Source organism: Trematomus bernacchii, unplaced genomic scaffold (genome assembly GCF_902827165.1).
Source record: "Trematomus bernacchii unplaced genomic scaffold, fTreBer1.1, whole genome shotgun sequence".
NCBI lineage: Eukaryota > Metazoa > Chordata > Actinopteri > Perciformes > Nototheniidae > Trematomus > Trematomus bernacchii.
Genome location: NW_022988050.1, coordinates 3,489,576 through 3,505,131, shown reverse-complemented (window position 1 = coordinate 3,505,131; position 15,556 = coordinate 3,489,576). Strand labels below are relative to the sequence as shown.

Below are 15,556 nucleotides of genomic sequence, written 5' to 3'. Positions count from 1 at the left end.
TTGTGCTAATTATAGCTGAATTTAAAAGCAGGTATTTGGTCCCAAAGTGGAGGACCTGGGTTTAAATCCAGCCTGGGACTGTTAGCTGCATGTCTTCTCCCGTCTCTTCAATACAAGTAAAATATAAGCGCTGCAGGGGTTTATAATACAATGCACATCGCTGGAAGTGTAAATGCATGCAAAGTCAGAATTCCAATGCACAGTAATTGAATGACCATTCAACTTTAATTAATTTCTAGATTTGAACATTGCATTGTTTCAAGAGGTAGACAAAACTAGCATGAATCACACATTTCAATCCACATTAAAGCAAACATTGAACCACAACTGAAAATAGAAAGGCAAAGCATGGTCAAAAACAATCCATTAGTTTCTGTAGCATTGGACGGCTTCCCTGCTAAATCTATTTCGAGAGCAATAAGCTGCTGCCACATTTTGAAATACAGTTAATAAATATAGCCAGAAATATATATATACACCTCAAGTCCCACATTGGTTAACTTGATTTATTATTTTCGTCTGAAAGCGCGTTGGGTAAATGCACGTGCAGCGGAGTGTCCAGCTGCAGACCAGAGTCTCTCAGAACGGCCCACAGCAGCAGGCCGGTGAACACCAGGCTGACAGGCAGGACCTTCTTCCAGGAGCGGGCCTCGGTGTCCCCCAGCGAGCGTCTGACTTTCCAAGTTCTGTGACTGGCTTTACTGGTGGAGAACTTGATGGGCTCATTGTTCACCTCATCAGCGCCATCTTTGGACTCAGACTTCTGAGAGCTCAGAGCGAGGGACTGCATACTGCTCATTTTGCTGAGAAGGAAAAAAATAAATGAGTTAGGACAATCGAGGGACTTACAACCTTTACTAGTGCTGCACTAAACTATAATTATAACATACCTGTCCTACACATATTTTTATAAATCAAACCACCCAATAATGCACATTCAATTGTGAAAATTCCTACTTCACGGTAATATGTTATTCACACAATCAAATAACACTTATATATAAAATGTAAGGTTTTAATAGGGGCTAATTTGATTTTGATTAAGGATCAACATTTCTTTTTGATCCAATATAGTCCATTACATGTATCAGTAGCGCTTTAATAGTCTGTGTAATACTCTCACCTTTAGTTTTATGTGTGTTTATTTATTGTGTACAGGGTAGTAAGTAGTGATGGTGCCCTCTGTGGACGAATCCTGCAGCTGCACCATTGACAGTAAATTATTCAACAAATCCTGGCAGCCCCCACGATTATGATATGTTATCCAAGTGTTTTAACCTTGGATAATTAAAACCCCTGATGTAATATATATATTATATTAAATACTTCTACAAGTACACAGAGACTCAGCAGGTCCTGGTACACTGAGATTAACTTTTAAAATAACTCGTACTTTCATTTGCTAGGACAGTAATCGTCATATAGTGGCAGCTTGTCAGAAAACTAATATTAATTTGATACTGCAATGTATTTATAGCTATTGAGGAATCTATCTGAATTCATGTCAGGACAGGACACAATATGGAGAGGGTTAACCAAATAGTGAGACTCAAACTATACAGAACTTAGCTTACATAGCACACAACATGTGTGACCTTGTTTGTATTTATGGGTAATGAATTGAAGTAATGAACACATTAATGCATCAATTAGTATAATACAATCATTTTAAATACATGGTGCTTAAATGGGTCATTCTGCATAATGCATACTTTTCCTTTTGGTACTTAAATGTATATGTTGATGCTTGTACTTATTTAGTATTACTTAAGTACCATTTTGAATGCAGGACTCAGTATGTTTACACTGTAGTATTGGTAGGTTTTTAGGTATATAATCTGAGTACTTCTTCCACCTCTGCCAAATAGTGAGACTCAAACCCTACAGACAGACCTTCACATGGCAGAATATCAACATGTGTGACCTTGTTTATGTATGGGTTTGCATCTTTGGTAAACAGATATCAAAACGTGTGACTATACATAAGGAAGCTCCATGTTGCTAACAGGCTACAGCCACCCACATGATGCAACCATGCAGAAATATACTGACAATGACAACATGTCATACTATATGATGTTTACAAAATAAGGTGGAACATGTATTAAAGTTAAACCCTTGTTATTGAACCACGACCCTCTGACAGAGTCAACGTGGTTCCTATAAGCGGATGTATTAACAGGTAACTCACCCAACGGTCGGTGTCGCATTATGAACGAATTTCCCTTGAATTAAAGCCACGCGTGTCAGGCTGGAGAAAACCCGACCTGCTGTTGTGTACATCTCGGAAACCTTGTTGTTTTAGGACAAACGGCGTCAGGTCAATGATTCTGAAGTTTTTCTTACCAAATGCACCTTGGTTAGGTCATGTAACACAACATTGTGCAACATCGAATTGTGTCCGGTGTCGCTGTTTAACCCTGGTTTGGAACGTTCCGCTATAATGTGTCTGTTTCATACAAATATTTACATTACAATTATCCCGTTGATATAATTATCATATTGTTAAAATGTATTTTCCCCAAGTGGTCTGTATTCGATGTTTTGTAAAAAACAGTAGTATATGTTGTTACATCACTGAACATTTTGAACTACAACTGCAACCACATTTATTTAATTAAGTTCATAATTCATCTTATCATTAATATTCATAATATATATATACATATATGTTTGATACATATAATTTAAATCCTCATTACTAGCTGCGTTTATGTTTTCAGACACCACATTGTAACAACACTGCATTTAATTGTCTGTTTCCTACTATAATTGTATTATTATTGTATGTCATAGAGTTGTAATGCTGCATTTTTAGTACTGAGAAATATTTACAAACCACTATCAATCCTGAACCGTCATTATTTATCACACTTTTAATATAGTTTATCATACAATATAAATACAAACGCTTGCAGTTTCAGTTACCATCCAATCGAGGGTCTTTGAATCAGTCACAGCCGTCGTCCAATCAGAAAACAAAGAGCGATATCCGTCCAATCAGAATTCACCTAGGCGTAAATTACTTCCTGGTTGAGATCCCATGCTTGATCGGTGCTTTTCAGATCTTAACACGCTTGTTTTGCAGTTCAAGTAAGTATGAGAATCCTGTGATAAAATACTTGTTTGTTCTATGATATCATTTTAGTATTAATAGCAGTGTTATGCGGCTACTGCTGTATATACCATAAACAGCGTCACATTTGTATTTGTTGCCATGAAAAACTACGTAGCGAGTTTTCATATTTAGTTATAGTCCAGGTCGAAATTATTTATACTCCCCAGTATTGGCTTCAGGTTATGTTTATCACAGCAAATTAGGCATGCAAAAGCCCTCATCTTTCTCAGTCTCTGTTTATGTTGTCTGTCACTAATGCCAACAACGTAGTTCAATGTATGTGTTCTGTTGTGTAGTAACATGCTCATGTTTTTGTTTTTACAGAAGAACATTTATATAATGGTTAAAGACAAGACAAGTCCGTCTAAAAGGAAGAAGCTGAATTCAGATGTCAGCGAGGTTCATGAGGAAGAAATAATGGACACTAAAGTCAAAAAGAAGAAGAAGAAGATGGAAGTTGAGGTGAGCACTACAGCAGTCATTGTAGCTGTGCCTTTTTTTGGAGGTCACTGTCTGAAATTGCTCCTATATAAACAATGATTGTTTATTTATGTCAGGAGGCCCCGGTACAGATTGTGTCAATCACAGCAGATGATACAAAACTGAAAAAGGAAAAGAAACACAAAAAGAAACAAAAGACAGAACAAATTGAGGTACGTGTTTTCCATTTGTTTCCTCCCGTTTTGTGAGTATTCAGGTGATGTTTTACTGTATACTTGGGTGGGTTCATACATAAACCTCTTTACTTGTGCTAGCAATGATACAGTCTTCTAAATATAGATGTTTAAAGGGTCTAAACAACAAAATGTACAGCATCTAAGTCACGTGTTTGATAAATCTGTTAGTGAGAGGTTATATAGTATTTGTACAATTGAGTTGTATTTATAATGGCAAACAGTCGTACCTGTTTTATATGACAATAACTGATATTGCTCAAATAAAAATATATTTTATTTCAGGAGGCTCCAGTACAGGTTGTGGCCATCACAGCAGAAGATAAAAAGCACAAAAAGGAAAAGAAACACAAAAAGAAAGAACAGACCGAACAAAGTGAGGTATGTGTGTTTTCCATTTGTTTCCTCCTGTTTTTGTGAGTATTCAGGTGAATTTTGACTGCTTACTTGTGTGGGTTCATACAGAAAATGTTACTTGTGCTGGAAATGATACAGTCTTCAAAAAACAGATGTGTAATGGTGCTAAACAACAAAATGCACAGCATCTAAGACATGTTTGGAAGACAGTTGTTAGTGAGAGGAAAAACAGTTTTATTACTAAATTCATTTATAATGGCAAAGATTGGTTGGATGCTTGCTACATCCCTTGTGTTGTTGTCAGCTTTTCCTGGTTAGGATTCCTTCATTGTTCACTGTTCAGAAGTTTTATTTGGTCAGAATCCGGTTTATTGCCATGAAGGTGTCACTTTTAAGGAATTTCCATAGTTTTTTTTGTCTATTTGGCCTTTTATTGTTTTTAAATAACTGATTCAACACAAACAGTTCCACAGCCATTGGAGTCCTTTCTCTCACATTCTCCATTATTGATGTCTTTACACTGATGGCATTATTTATTTTGTTGGAGTAGCCCAGTTTGTGGAAGGATGTTTGAGCCTGAATGTGCAGACTGGTTGGATCTGCAGCACAGAGTTTCCGTTAGCCGGTAATTACCGGACTTTGACCAGTAAAATATTCTGAAGAGCGGCAAATCTAAATCTCTCCGGTCAAAATAATTTCCCCTTGGCACAATACCGCATCAGTTGCGCCACTTATGTGACAGACAAGAATAGTCAATTCTAATGTCTAACATTTAATGTGGAGAAAGAGATGTCCTGTATGGGTGGATTGTGCGTTGATCTGTTGGTAATGCCTCGGGGTTCCGGTGGGCATGTAAACAAATGCATAATGCTGCGCTATACTTTGCGGCCTCACCCGGTTGCATAGCGACGCTTATTGTTTAGGTGTCTTGATAAGCAGGTAGTCATATCATTAGCTAGAACTAGCTAGATCGGATCGATATGGACATAAACGCGAGTGAAGTCTAATCTGACGGGAGAGAGAGATCAGCTGCTGCTGACGAGTCGACACGCAGCTCTGCATGATCCCCTGCAGCGGTGAGCAGAACAAAACACACACTTCAGGTTAGAAAATCACACTTAGCTATTTTAATTAGGCTACCTCTCAAACTACCTAAACTAGTTATAGATATGTTTATTTCGGGTCACTCATTACTGGATCCGCGAGTTGCATGATACTGACGGGCCGCCAGGAGAGAGAGAGAGCGCTCCATTTATTATTCCCGTGTTATTATAAGTTACTGTACACTTTTAAATAATGTAGTTAATCTACTATAATTAGTTTGTTTAATATCGAATCATATCAATTTGTTTTAAAGCTCAATAAATAACGAAGACCTTTGACCGGCACTTTTCTCATTTTGTCCGGAAGATTTCAACGTTAACGGACATGTTGACCGACAAAAACAAATTCTAACGGAAACTCTGCTGCAGCAGGTTGCGTGGCCGCACGGAGAGATTTTCTTGAGGCTGACCTGCGTAGCGTGAATCTTCTCCTCAGTTTATCCCGAAATGTCTCCCCGAGGAAGTTGTAGATGAGCGGGTTCAGGCAGCTGTTAGAAAACGCAGCGAGTCTGACAGCGTGACCAGTCAGAGGGTAGTCCTGCCACAGCGTGCCGCCGTCTGCTCCCCCTCTCAGAAGTTGAACACTAACAAACACGTTCTCCGGGAGCCAGCAGAGGAAGAACACCAACACGGCTGCTGAGATCATCCTCAGAGCTTTCTGCCTGCGAGGCCTCGGCTGGGGGCCGCCCTGCACCTTCTGACTCTGCCCGAGCACCTGTGCTATTCTCCAGTAGCACAGACCCAAGATGCAGAAAGGAAGCAGGAAACCCAGCATCACCTCCAGCCACTGAATCTGCGATACATTTGCAAAGCAGAAGTGGAGTTCTCCTGCATGCTGCCTTTGAGCTATGGCAAAAGGAAGCACGGTGAGCAGAGAGGAGGAGACCCAGATGAGGCAGCAGCTGAGGCGGGGATGAGGCATGCTGTGACCCATGGAGCCGGTCAGAGCGACAAAGCGGTCAAAGCTCATCCAGGTGAGGAAGAAGACGCTGCTGTACATGTTGCCCTGCTGGAAGAGGTTCATAAAGGTGCAGAGGCCCGGCCGGTCGTAGTAGCCCCGCTTCAGGTTGAACACCTCGATCAGAGAGTCAGCAACGAGGAGCAGGTCGGCCACGGCCAGGTTCACAAAGTAGAGGTCCGGGGCTGAGAGGCGGCCCCTGTCGTACAGGTTGACCACTAAGATGAGGATGTTCCCGATGAAGCCAACAGGGAACAGGAATATAATGTAGAGGCTGGAGAGGAAGAGGCTGATAATGTAACGCTGAGGATTTTCTGCCAGCAGGAAATCAGAGATGACTGCATTTGAGTCATTTATTTGAGCAGGAAAGACGATATTATCCACGTACATCGTTGTGTCCATATTATTTATTGCACTGTTGTGGCGATCTGGTGTTAGCAGTAGTTTTCCAAGGTATTAGCCCCAGTGGAGATTGTGGTGTCATCTGTTTCCTCTTTCGGCGTCGTGGTCCTTTTGAAAGTGTAATGATGGCCGCTCTTTGTTCTAGACAGAGAGGAGAAATGCAGTAAGTCAATGTTTTCATTTCCTTAAGAATTAGATGTATTGAGAATTTGGGCTGCTTTACGATCTATATGATTATTTATCCTATTCAAATGGAATCTTATCGAGATGAATTCATATGTCGAGATATCGTGATACACAAGTACGCTTTCTAAAACAATAACAAGTGCATACAAATGTAAGTTTCTCATAAGATTTGATGAGAAATACATTTGTACAACCTTGTTTTTGAGTCCATCCATGTACACATAGTATATGTATGTCATGTAATAGCTGGAAATTCATATACTTAATTTTATACTATTTTATTTAAAACTGTAATTCTTGCAATCGAGTTCTTGATTAAATGAGAATTTACTTTACATATGTCAATTATTTAATTCACACAGAAAATGATTTCCTGTGGTTTATTCATACTGTATAGTCAATTTATGAACTGAATTACCAGAAAACATGGCATATTTGAATGCATATCGAGGACAGAAGATTTTGCTATGTTACACAGCCCTAGTGTGAATTAATAGGCTTTCAGGACGCAAGAAATATCAAATTTGCGTGAAGATTCAGAGTATCCTTCTTTTGATAAAACATTGCAAAACTGGGATGTTTTTCTCTATCAATTAAATAATAAATACTTCAAAAAAAGCTTAAAACTTTCAAGAGTTGTGCTACAGCTAGTTGAAGCAAATCTACTGTACATAATTTAACTAGATGCAGAAAACTGTAAGACAGAAAAAGTCAGTTGGCTTCAATATAAATTATATTTGATTTATATATTTTTTTTTAAGGAACCTACCTTGGTTTTCGTGCACTGCATTTCAGTTTTTCTAATCCTCCCTGTCCATACGGTGGTGACTTTGAAAGCAGGTGTCACAGTGAATCCAGAGAAGTGTTGTGGTACCACCCACCACTTACAGCAAGAAACACACACACACACACACACACACACACACACACACACACACACGCGCACACACACACCTCACAGTATCTTTTGGGTAAAACACAGAACTCTTTTTTTCGTCCTTGCTTTTGTTTGTTATACAGCATAAGTCACAAACAATGAATAAACCCGGTGTATTTCTGTTCATACTTCTCATATGCATACATAATTATGTTAGGTTAGGACACTTGTCGAGACTTATACCAAATTGTGTACATGACTATGATTGTATTATGTTACAATATGTAAATATGGGAGTCTGGGGATTCCTGGCAAAGAGAACAACAGTTTATATTTACACAAAACAAGAAGAAGGACAGGCAGGCTAGTCTTACTCCATTGTTTCTTTTGACTCCTTAAAACACAACGACTTATTAAAGATAAGAACAATGTTGAATGTAGAAGATTTGCTACTTCATATTTTACATTACATATTTTTGTGATTGACCTATGGCATGATAGATCTTTGCCTGAAATGGCTGCTTTTGTGATTTAACACAGTGTGAATCAGATCTGAAACTAAATGTGGCGCCAGCTAGGGTTGCAAAGGGGCGGAAAGTTTCCATGGGAAGTTAAGCTGGGGAATTTTGGAAATATTCGACATGACATTTCAACAGATTTTCTTTAAAAAAAAAATTTTAAGTAGAACAAAACAAGTTTTAATTATTTTATTGAACAATTATTTGTGTCATTGAAGAACGAAAACGGGAATGTTGAGTTAAATGTTACTCATCCCCCCCAACCCCACTCATTAAAAAATGAACAAAAATGCACCCCCATCCAAAAATCCCCACAAAGTCCCATTCAAAATGTTAAATGAAAAGAGCCCCTCTCCCTCCAAACAGTCCCATTAAACATGCAAATCTTCCTTCAAGCAATCCTCTGCATTTTTGCTAAACCCTTTCAGTCAACAGGCTCTTCCTGGGCCTCATCAACATCCAACTCTGAGTCTTCCTCTTCAGTGTCACTGTCCAGCCTTGTTGAGGATGGCTCTGTGTCAGGCTCAAAGAGCCTTAGGTTTGCCCGAATGCCAACCAGTTTTTCCACTCTCACATTTGTGAGCCTGTTGCGAACCTTTGTGTGGTCTCAATAGCCATGCAGTAAGCAGTGTGCTATGGCATGGATATTCAAGTGTACTTGAATGGCATCTGTTTGTTTTAGTCAAGATTATGCTAAAATATACTTTCCCCAACTATATTTAAGTTCCCTATGAAGAGCCAAACTTCAATTTTGAAAATTCCCAGTTTATTCCCGTTAATTCCCGTGGAAAGTTTCCATCTTTGAAAATTCCCGGAATTTTGCAACCCTAGCGCCAGCATCATATGCAACCAAGCCCATGTCTTAAGTTTCCTACTGGTCCCTCGTTTAACGCCACTGTGTGTTGGCACCACTGCAATATGTGATCCGTGCAGCTCAGTTATTCCTAGAACTCGTGCCCATATATTTCATGAAATGAGCCGTAAAGTTCAGAGTTTCACTTCGACTGGCTTGTTTTGTTTTTTTAACAGCTTCAGAAATAAGTACATGGAGAGTATTGACACTGTTGAACGAAACTTAAAACCTGACTTTTATTTTCCTGGAGGAAATGTTTTCCTATGTTGCATTCTGGGAAACTGAGAGGTTTTTCCAGGCAGTTTGAGTAAATGGGCTTTTGTGCAAGACGTGTTTATGCAAACAGTCTGTTTTCGTGTCGTGTCAAAAGCAGGTTAACAAAATATAAAATTGCTAATACAACCAACAGTCAGTCCTTTTAATGGTTTCATTCAGTTATTACAACAACTTTATAAACATATTTTCATTTTTGCAACAGTGACTTAGCACTGAGGACTAAGTACATGTTGCACAATTTGGAATATGTGCACCAAAGGTTTTAAATAAAATAGTACAAAAATGGAAATTAAGAAATAGTTGGAAGCTAAAAAAGAGAAAAACATGCATGTAAAACATTAAAATTGTCATTTAAGAAACAAAAACATTTTAAAGATAGATTAAATATGTCTTAAACATCAGATTCCAAAAGTTTGTTGATGCATCAGCAGAGTTTGTTGTCATATAGAGAGTTTTGTCCTCTATCACTCTATATCCTGTAGCGTGTCTGTGATCTCGATGTGGGGGGCTATGATGTTCCTGTTGGTCTGCGAGGCCCCTGGGCTCCTGCAGCAGTCCCTCAGCTGCCTCAGCGCTCCGTGGAGACTCTCTCTGCACGGCCGGTGCATGAGCAGCACGATCAGGAGGCTGGCGCTGCTCCCTGAGAACAACACAAACTCGGCCACCCTCAGAAACGCTTGCTCGTGGTAGCTCAGCCCCTCCTTCTTTAGCTGAGCGAGTTGTGCTCCTCTCACCAGCACCACGCTGTAGAAGAGCTGGCAGAAAAACATGACCACGGTGACCGTCAGGAACACAGGACCCTCCTCGGAGCCGGAGAGGAAACGTCTTCTGGATTTCCACTGCCGGACGCAGCCAGCCATGAGAAGTCCCAGCTGGAGGAGGTAGGGAATCAAAAAAGCCAGGCTCAACCTCGCGGAGGCATATGAGACACCAGCACTGACTGGATCCATAAAACACTTATCTTTTACCTGCATACCCTCTCTGGGTCCGCGAAGCCCAGCCAGCATCAGAGCAATAAGAAAAGAAGTCAGGCTCACCAAAGCCCCGCAGACCCAAGGCTTCCTCAGCAGGGCGTGGGACGGAGGATCCAGGGTCAGGACGTAAGCCATGAGCACCAAAACGAACAGGCTGCAGAGAGAGACTGTGTTTATGGTGAAGGAGAGAGCAGCACAGCCCAAACCTGTGGTGTGCAGGTAGCGAGGAATGTGCACCACGACGTGCAGAGAGAGGAGCAGAAGCAGCAGCTGGAGGCCACAGAAGGCCCAGAGCAGACGGTTGAGCCAGGCCAGCCGTTTCAGCGCTCTGTACGTCTGGATGAAGCTGTAGAACAGGAAGCAGCCCGCCACGAAACCCAGTGCCGCCAGGAAGCTGTAGATATAGTTCGCCCTGGAGGTTATGTCTTGGGCTGCAATTTTGTCTAAGTCATAAGGGAAGACTGTCGAAGTGGAGGTGTTCAGGATGGTGTTGAAAACCGGAGGTGTGGTGTTCATCCCGGTTTGGACCAAAACCTCGCTTTGGTTAGACTGGAAATGAAAAGAGAAAACACCCAGTGATGACATCCTGTGCTCTTCAGCATCACCCTCCACTGTTTGTCAAGCAGTTCCTCCCATCGGGGGAGAAAATAAATCTAGAGAACTATCTGCAAAGTTCAGATCATTTGGCTACTTAGTATTTATAACCAGTCCAGATGGGTTTTTTTTGTGCAAAACAAGTGAAATACATTTAGTTCTACCACTTCTGTTTTTATAGAAGTGAATACAATGTATCTGCCTATGAATCATTAAATGAGTTCTTCACAGGAACTCTTACAACATACAGCAGGGCATTTCCATCCTAAATCACATAAAATAAGAGCTACACTGATAGTGATTTATTATAGATGACTAGATTTAGTAAAAAGTTTCCCTTCTAAACTCTTTTCTACGACCACATGTTTGAGTTAGCGAGTCTTTGTCTGCTCCCCCTCTAAGTAACCGTCTGCTCTGTAACAACACATGTTTCCACTTACCATTTTTGCTTCCGTCACCGCCTCGTCTTCTGTTTTGTCTCCACCGGCCCCGCTGTTCCACTCAAAGCTCTGAAAAAGATGCTCGTTGGTCGGACACAGCTGCTCACCGTGAAGGACTTTTTATATTTCTTTTGGGTGATACCTCGATAGCATACTTTCAGAATGACTTCGTGGCCATGTGATCAAATCTTACCTCCCCTCCCTCTTTTTTTTTTTTTTTCATCACCGTGCAAACTGAGGTCCGTTAAATCAGAGCATACTGTGCCCCTTGTTTAACTTCCTCTGAGACTTAAACGCAGTCTTTAAACTGTGCTGTCGGTACTGGCTACTGCAGTAAAATGACTTTAATTTGGTCTCTTTATTTTTCTTTAGGTTAAGTTTAGCATAATTTGCAGAGCATCAATCATTCTGCAGACAAATGAGGAGCTAGATAATGCATTTAACTTGTTTCAAATTTAGATCATATTTATTTTCCTTTGTGATATTGTTGCAAAAAAAAAAGTTTAGCAGTGAGGAAATTGAAATATATTTTTCTCACACGCTTCACACTCATGTTTATTTTTATACAGTGCAAGTGCGTGCTTTGCATGCAGCGGTAGCGGGATGTTGCACACCACAGGGTAAATGTGTGTGATGTCAGGCTGCAGACACAGGAAACAGCCCTCTGACCTGCAGCGCAACAGGAAGTGATTCAGACTCAAACAGCGCTTTAGCTTTCACTTGTCAATATGCCTTAGCAAAACAAAATGTCTAATTTATTTTTACATTTTACTGTAGAAATACAATTTCAGATATGTCATGCTTCAGGCATTAGTCCAGAAAACTGACCAATACTGAAAGTTGGCAGGAAATGGCTGTTCAGTACACAAAAGTAGAATTATTGTTCTGACATTTCTTCTTATCAGTCAATCACCGCGCATGTTATTTAGGGTTGTTTCATTTTGCTTTACACAAATGCAGAAAATGATAACATTACATTACATGTCATTTGTTAGACGCTTTTATCCAAAGCGACTTACATACATTCAATACTGTGGACAATCCCCACAGGAGCAATTTGGGGTGAAGTGTCTCAGGGACACAACGACATGCTGACTGCAGTGGGACTCGAACTTGCTATCCCCTAATTCGAAGTCCAGCACACTATCCACTGAGCCACAGCCTCCCTAAGGGTCTAAAAAGGAAGGTCTGTTAATGTAGATAACTCCCATGAGCCTTTGTTTTGCCTCGACAGATTCCTGATCCGCCCAATGAGCTGGAGGGAGAGGAGGACCTGAGCCCCGAGCAGAAGAGGGTCATGGAGAGGAAGATGAAGAAGGTCATGAAAAAGGAGGAAAAAAAGCGGATTAAAGCTGAGGGAGAGACCGTACCGAAAACTGAAGCAGCATCTGGACCCACTGGTCCTCAGCAGGCCTTAGTTTACCTCACCTGGTAAGAGCTGCTCTTATTTAGGTGCATAATGTCAAATAGAAAACGATCAGTCCATGTATCCTCTTTACCAGAAAGCCCGGAGAAGATGGCTCAAAAACAATTCACATATATAGTGTTAACATTTATTTTTATGGTATTTAAGCTATGATATTGATCCACAAGACAAAAAAAGCTTTGAAAACCATCCTTTTAAACCCTTTATTTAGTGCTGATGGTACCAAATATGAAGTATATCTGTTACATTTCACAGCAAAATCACATGTAATCAACAAAGAAATGTAATTCAATACAGCATCTCAAGAGAAATACCACTTTAATAATGTACATTACTCATGGTAAGAAGCTGTCAGAAGTGTGACCTTTTGTCTATGTTGTGGGTGTTGTTCGTGGTGAATGTATGATTTTAAATGGAAATCACACACAAAGTTCAGCATACTAGTCATAAGGAGTAATAACAAAAATATGAAAAAGCTTTTTAAAGACTGGAAGAAAAACAACAATCCCTGAAGTCTTATTTTGGATTGAGATGTAAAACAAAAAGCCTTTGTGGCAAACTGTATGCATTAACTTTAAAAGATGGTGTTCACCAGAGAGGCAGGGTTTATGAAAGATCTTGCATTGTGGGAGGTGTATGATTCAGTTTGGTTGAGATTGACCCAAATCAGGGACTTAAACTCAGGCTAGCTCACCCTTTACCACTTTGGTTTTGACTAGTCTTTGTCTTATCTGTCTTTTGTGATACGATAATGCAACAGTACATTTCTGGAGCAGGTTTTAAGGTCAGGGTTCTTCCAATTGTTTTGCATATGCAAGGACAGCACAAAGTAAACACTATGAAGCAACCCAGTATAATAACACATGCTACGAACTGTGGTAACAAAAGCCAACACCTTTCTCGTAACTCAACTCGCTCTGGTTTTGTCTTTTGCAGCTGGTCTGAAAACCGTGCGGAGTGGAAGTTCCAGAAGATCAGGCAGACGTGGTTACTGCAGCACATGTTTAACTCCGAACAGGTAAAATAAAACGGCGTGGTGATGATGGGGGATTTCTAGCAGTTTAGAGCGAGGTCTTCCTGTTTGATTTGTTTGTGAGTTACACCCACTGTCAAATATAATGAGCTGTTTGTGCCCAAAGTCCCAGGAAGAAAGACAGGCATAAATAGAAAACACTACAGGGCATCAGTCTCAGTTTTCAAAAGGGGAAATAAAATGATTAATTTCTTATGACATTAATTTCACAAATGTAAGATTCAAGGCTTTATTGCCATATGCACATTAGCTACAGTGTAGATATGGCAATGACAAACTTAAGTCACAGGCTCCTCCAACTGTGCAACATGAATATATATAAATATATAGGACATAAAACAAATAAAATATCACATCTAACAGAAGGATCATTAGAAATGTTTTTCTGTTACCTAAATACCTTTTTACCTTCTTTCTTTAAAATAAGATTCTTCCATTTAGTGTACATTACATTATTAAATATTTATTTTTCAACCACTACTTTCTTTAAAAAATATAATATTTGAACTAATAGACAGACAACAGGATTCATAATCATAAATAACTCTCTCTCAGGTTCCAGATGAGAAGTTCTCCGTGCTGCTGGAGTACCTGGAGGGGCTCCAAGGAGCAGCCAAAGACACGACGGTGAAGAAGGCCTTGGTGCTGGTCGAAGAGTCGGGACAGGCACCAGAGGACAAAGATGTCCAGCAGAGGGCACACAGAGCCAGAGAAGTCATCCAGCTGCTCTCATAACCCTCCACCATCACACATGAACTCCACAAGAAAAAGACTGAAGCATGTTTGTGGGTCAGTGGACTGAATGACCCCTGATTATCAAGCTAAAACCTGTTGTTTCTGCACCAGCCCTTTTAAGGAAAAGATGCATTTTGACCCAATAACACTTAATCATTACAATGTTCAATCTATCTAGGTTAACCTTTCTTTCCTCATTTGACATTCCTTGCGTGTGTGTCATTGCCTCACCCAAATGCTTTCATATAGTATAACATTCTCAAGTTTATTTTTCTTACAAATAGCTTTTTGCACCGTTGTGGACAGATGAGTAGAGATTTAAACCCCCCTAAGGATGCAACGGAAAGATGAGAGTAAGAAGTCTCAGGAATGTTTGTAGTCGAGACATGTTTATACGTGTCAGGTCCATAATCTGTGAAGTCACTGATGAGAATAACTTTCTCATCCACTCGAGGTATAAGCATGATACATATGTTTTGGAGCCCTGTAGTCCATGTTCAATACATAATAATACATTACGTGTGTGTTTAACTACTCATTTGTGTAGACTCTGTTTTCCCTGCAATTCACATACAGTCTGCCCTCAACAGATGTACAGTAGGTGTAGGAGAAGCAGTGGCGTCTTGCACTACACACACACTTAAGAGTTTTGACTCTTAATTTTAGGAAGGAAACAGAATCTCTTTGTAATTTTAAGCTGTTGACATCACTTCCTGTATTATTAGAAATGCATCCAAATACAGTACATTTAATATTCAAAGACATTTAAATAAGTTCCTCTCACTGTATCAAGACACACACAAAAATATCACCATATGCTTATTTCTTTCAAGTTTTTTTTTTACCATTACTCTTGTCTTTTGGTCTGACACACATTTAAGTTATTTAATAAAATGCTTAATGTCCTGTTCATTTATCCTGTTATAGATGTTTTCTGATGTACCTTCTACCTGGAGCAGGACATCCAGTTTCTGTATGCAGTAACCACAAAGTACAGTACAGAATACAAATATTTACCTGCAAGAGTTTTCA

At 39.9% G+C, this 15,556-nt stretch overlaps 4 protein-coding genes across 4 annotated transcripts; 1 reads left to right on the top strand and 3 right to left on the bottom strand.

Moving 5' to 3' along the window:
• Positions 1 to 206: 206 nt before the first annotated feature.
• Positions 207 to 2,405, bottom strand: cunh16orf91 (chromosome unknown C16orf91 homolog). Its single transcript, XM_034120101.1, has 2 exons — positions 2,192 to 2,405; positions 207 to 803 (listed from the first exon to the last, which is right to left on the bottom strand). Exons 1-2 carry the CDS (start codon positions 2,281 to 2,283, stop codon positions 497 to 499), a joined length of 399 nt encoding a protein of 132 aa, XP_033975992.1. The 5' UTR covers positions 2,284 to 2,405; the 3' UTR covers positions 207 to 496.
• Positions 2,406 to 2,983: 578 nt separating this feature from the next.
• LOC117474081 (uncharacterized protein C7orf50) lies at positions 2,984 to 15,547 on the top strand. Its single transcript, XM_034120099.1, has 7 exons — positions 2,984 to 3,093; positions 3,443 to 3,580; positions 3,676 to 3,771; positions 4,078 to 4,173; positions 12,565 to 12,761; positions 13,693 to 13,774; positions 14,345 to 15,547. Exons 2-7 carry the CDS (start codon positions 3,458 to 3,460, stop codon positions 14,522 to 14,524), a joined length of 774 nt encoding a protein of 257 aa, XP_033975990.1. The 5' UTR covers positions 2,984 to 3,093; positions 3,443 to 3,457; the 3' UTR covers positions 14,525 to 15,547.
• LOC117474077 (G-protein coupled estrogen receptor 1-like) lies at positions 5,547 to 7,832 on the bottom strand. The gene is made up of 2 exons (XM_034120094.1): positions 7,568 to 7,832; positions 5,547 to 6,753 (listed from the first exon to the last, which is right to left on the bottom strand). Exon 2 carries the CDS (start codon positions 6,610 to 6,612, stop codon positions 5,569 to 5,571), a length of 1,044 nt encoding a protein of 347 aa, XP_033975985.1. The 5' UTR covers positions 6,613 to 6,753; positions 7,568 to 7,832; the 3' UTR covers positions 5,547 to 5,568.
• On the bottom strand, positions 9,451 to 11,798 carry LOC117474075. The gene is made up of 2 exons (XM_034120093.1): positions 11,331 to 11,798; positions 9,451 to 10,845 (listed from the first exon to the last, which is right to left on the bottom strand). Exons 1-2 carry the CDS (start codon positions 11,331 to 11,333, stop codon positions 9,787 to 9,789), a joined length of 1,062 nt encoding a protein of 353 aa, XP_033975984.1. The 5' UTR covers positions 11,334 to 11,798; the 3' UTR covers positions 9,451 to 9,786.
• Positions 15,548 to 15,556: the final 9 nt, after the last annotated feature.

Coding starts and splice junctions, on each gene's coding strand:
- LOC117474081 (XM_034120099.1), top strand. CDS start 3,458: ATGGTTAAAGACAAGACAAGTCCGTCTAAAAGGAAGAAGCTGAATTCA. Junction 3,581..3,675: donor AGAAGAAGATGGAAGTTGAG/GTGAGCACTACA, acceptor TATTTATGTCAG/GAGGCCCCGGTACAGATTGT. Junction 3,772..4,077: donor AAAAGACAGAACAAATTGAG/GTACGTGTTTTC, acceptor ATTTTATTTCAG/GAGGCTCCAGTACAGGTTGT.
- LOC117474077 (XM_034120094.1), bottom strand. CDS start 6,612: ATGGACACAACGATGTACGTGGATAATATCGTCTTTCCTGCTCAAATA.
- cunh16orf91 (XM_034120101.1), bottom strand. CDS start 2,283: ATGTACACAACAGCAGGTCGGGTTTTCTCCAGCCTGACACGCGTGGCT. Junction 804..2,191: donor AATGCGACACCGACCGTTGG/GTGAGTTACCTG, acceptor TTTCCTTCTCAG/CAAAATGAGCAGTATGCAGT.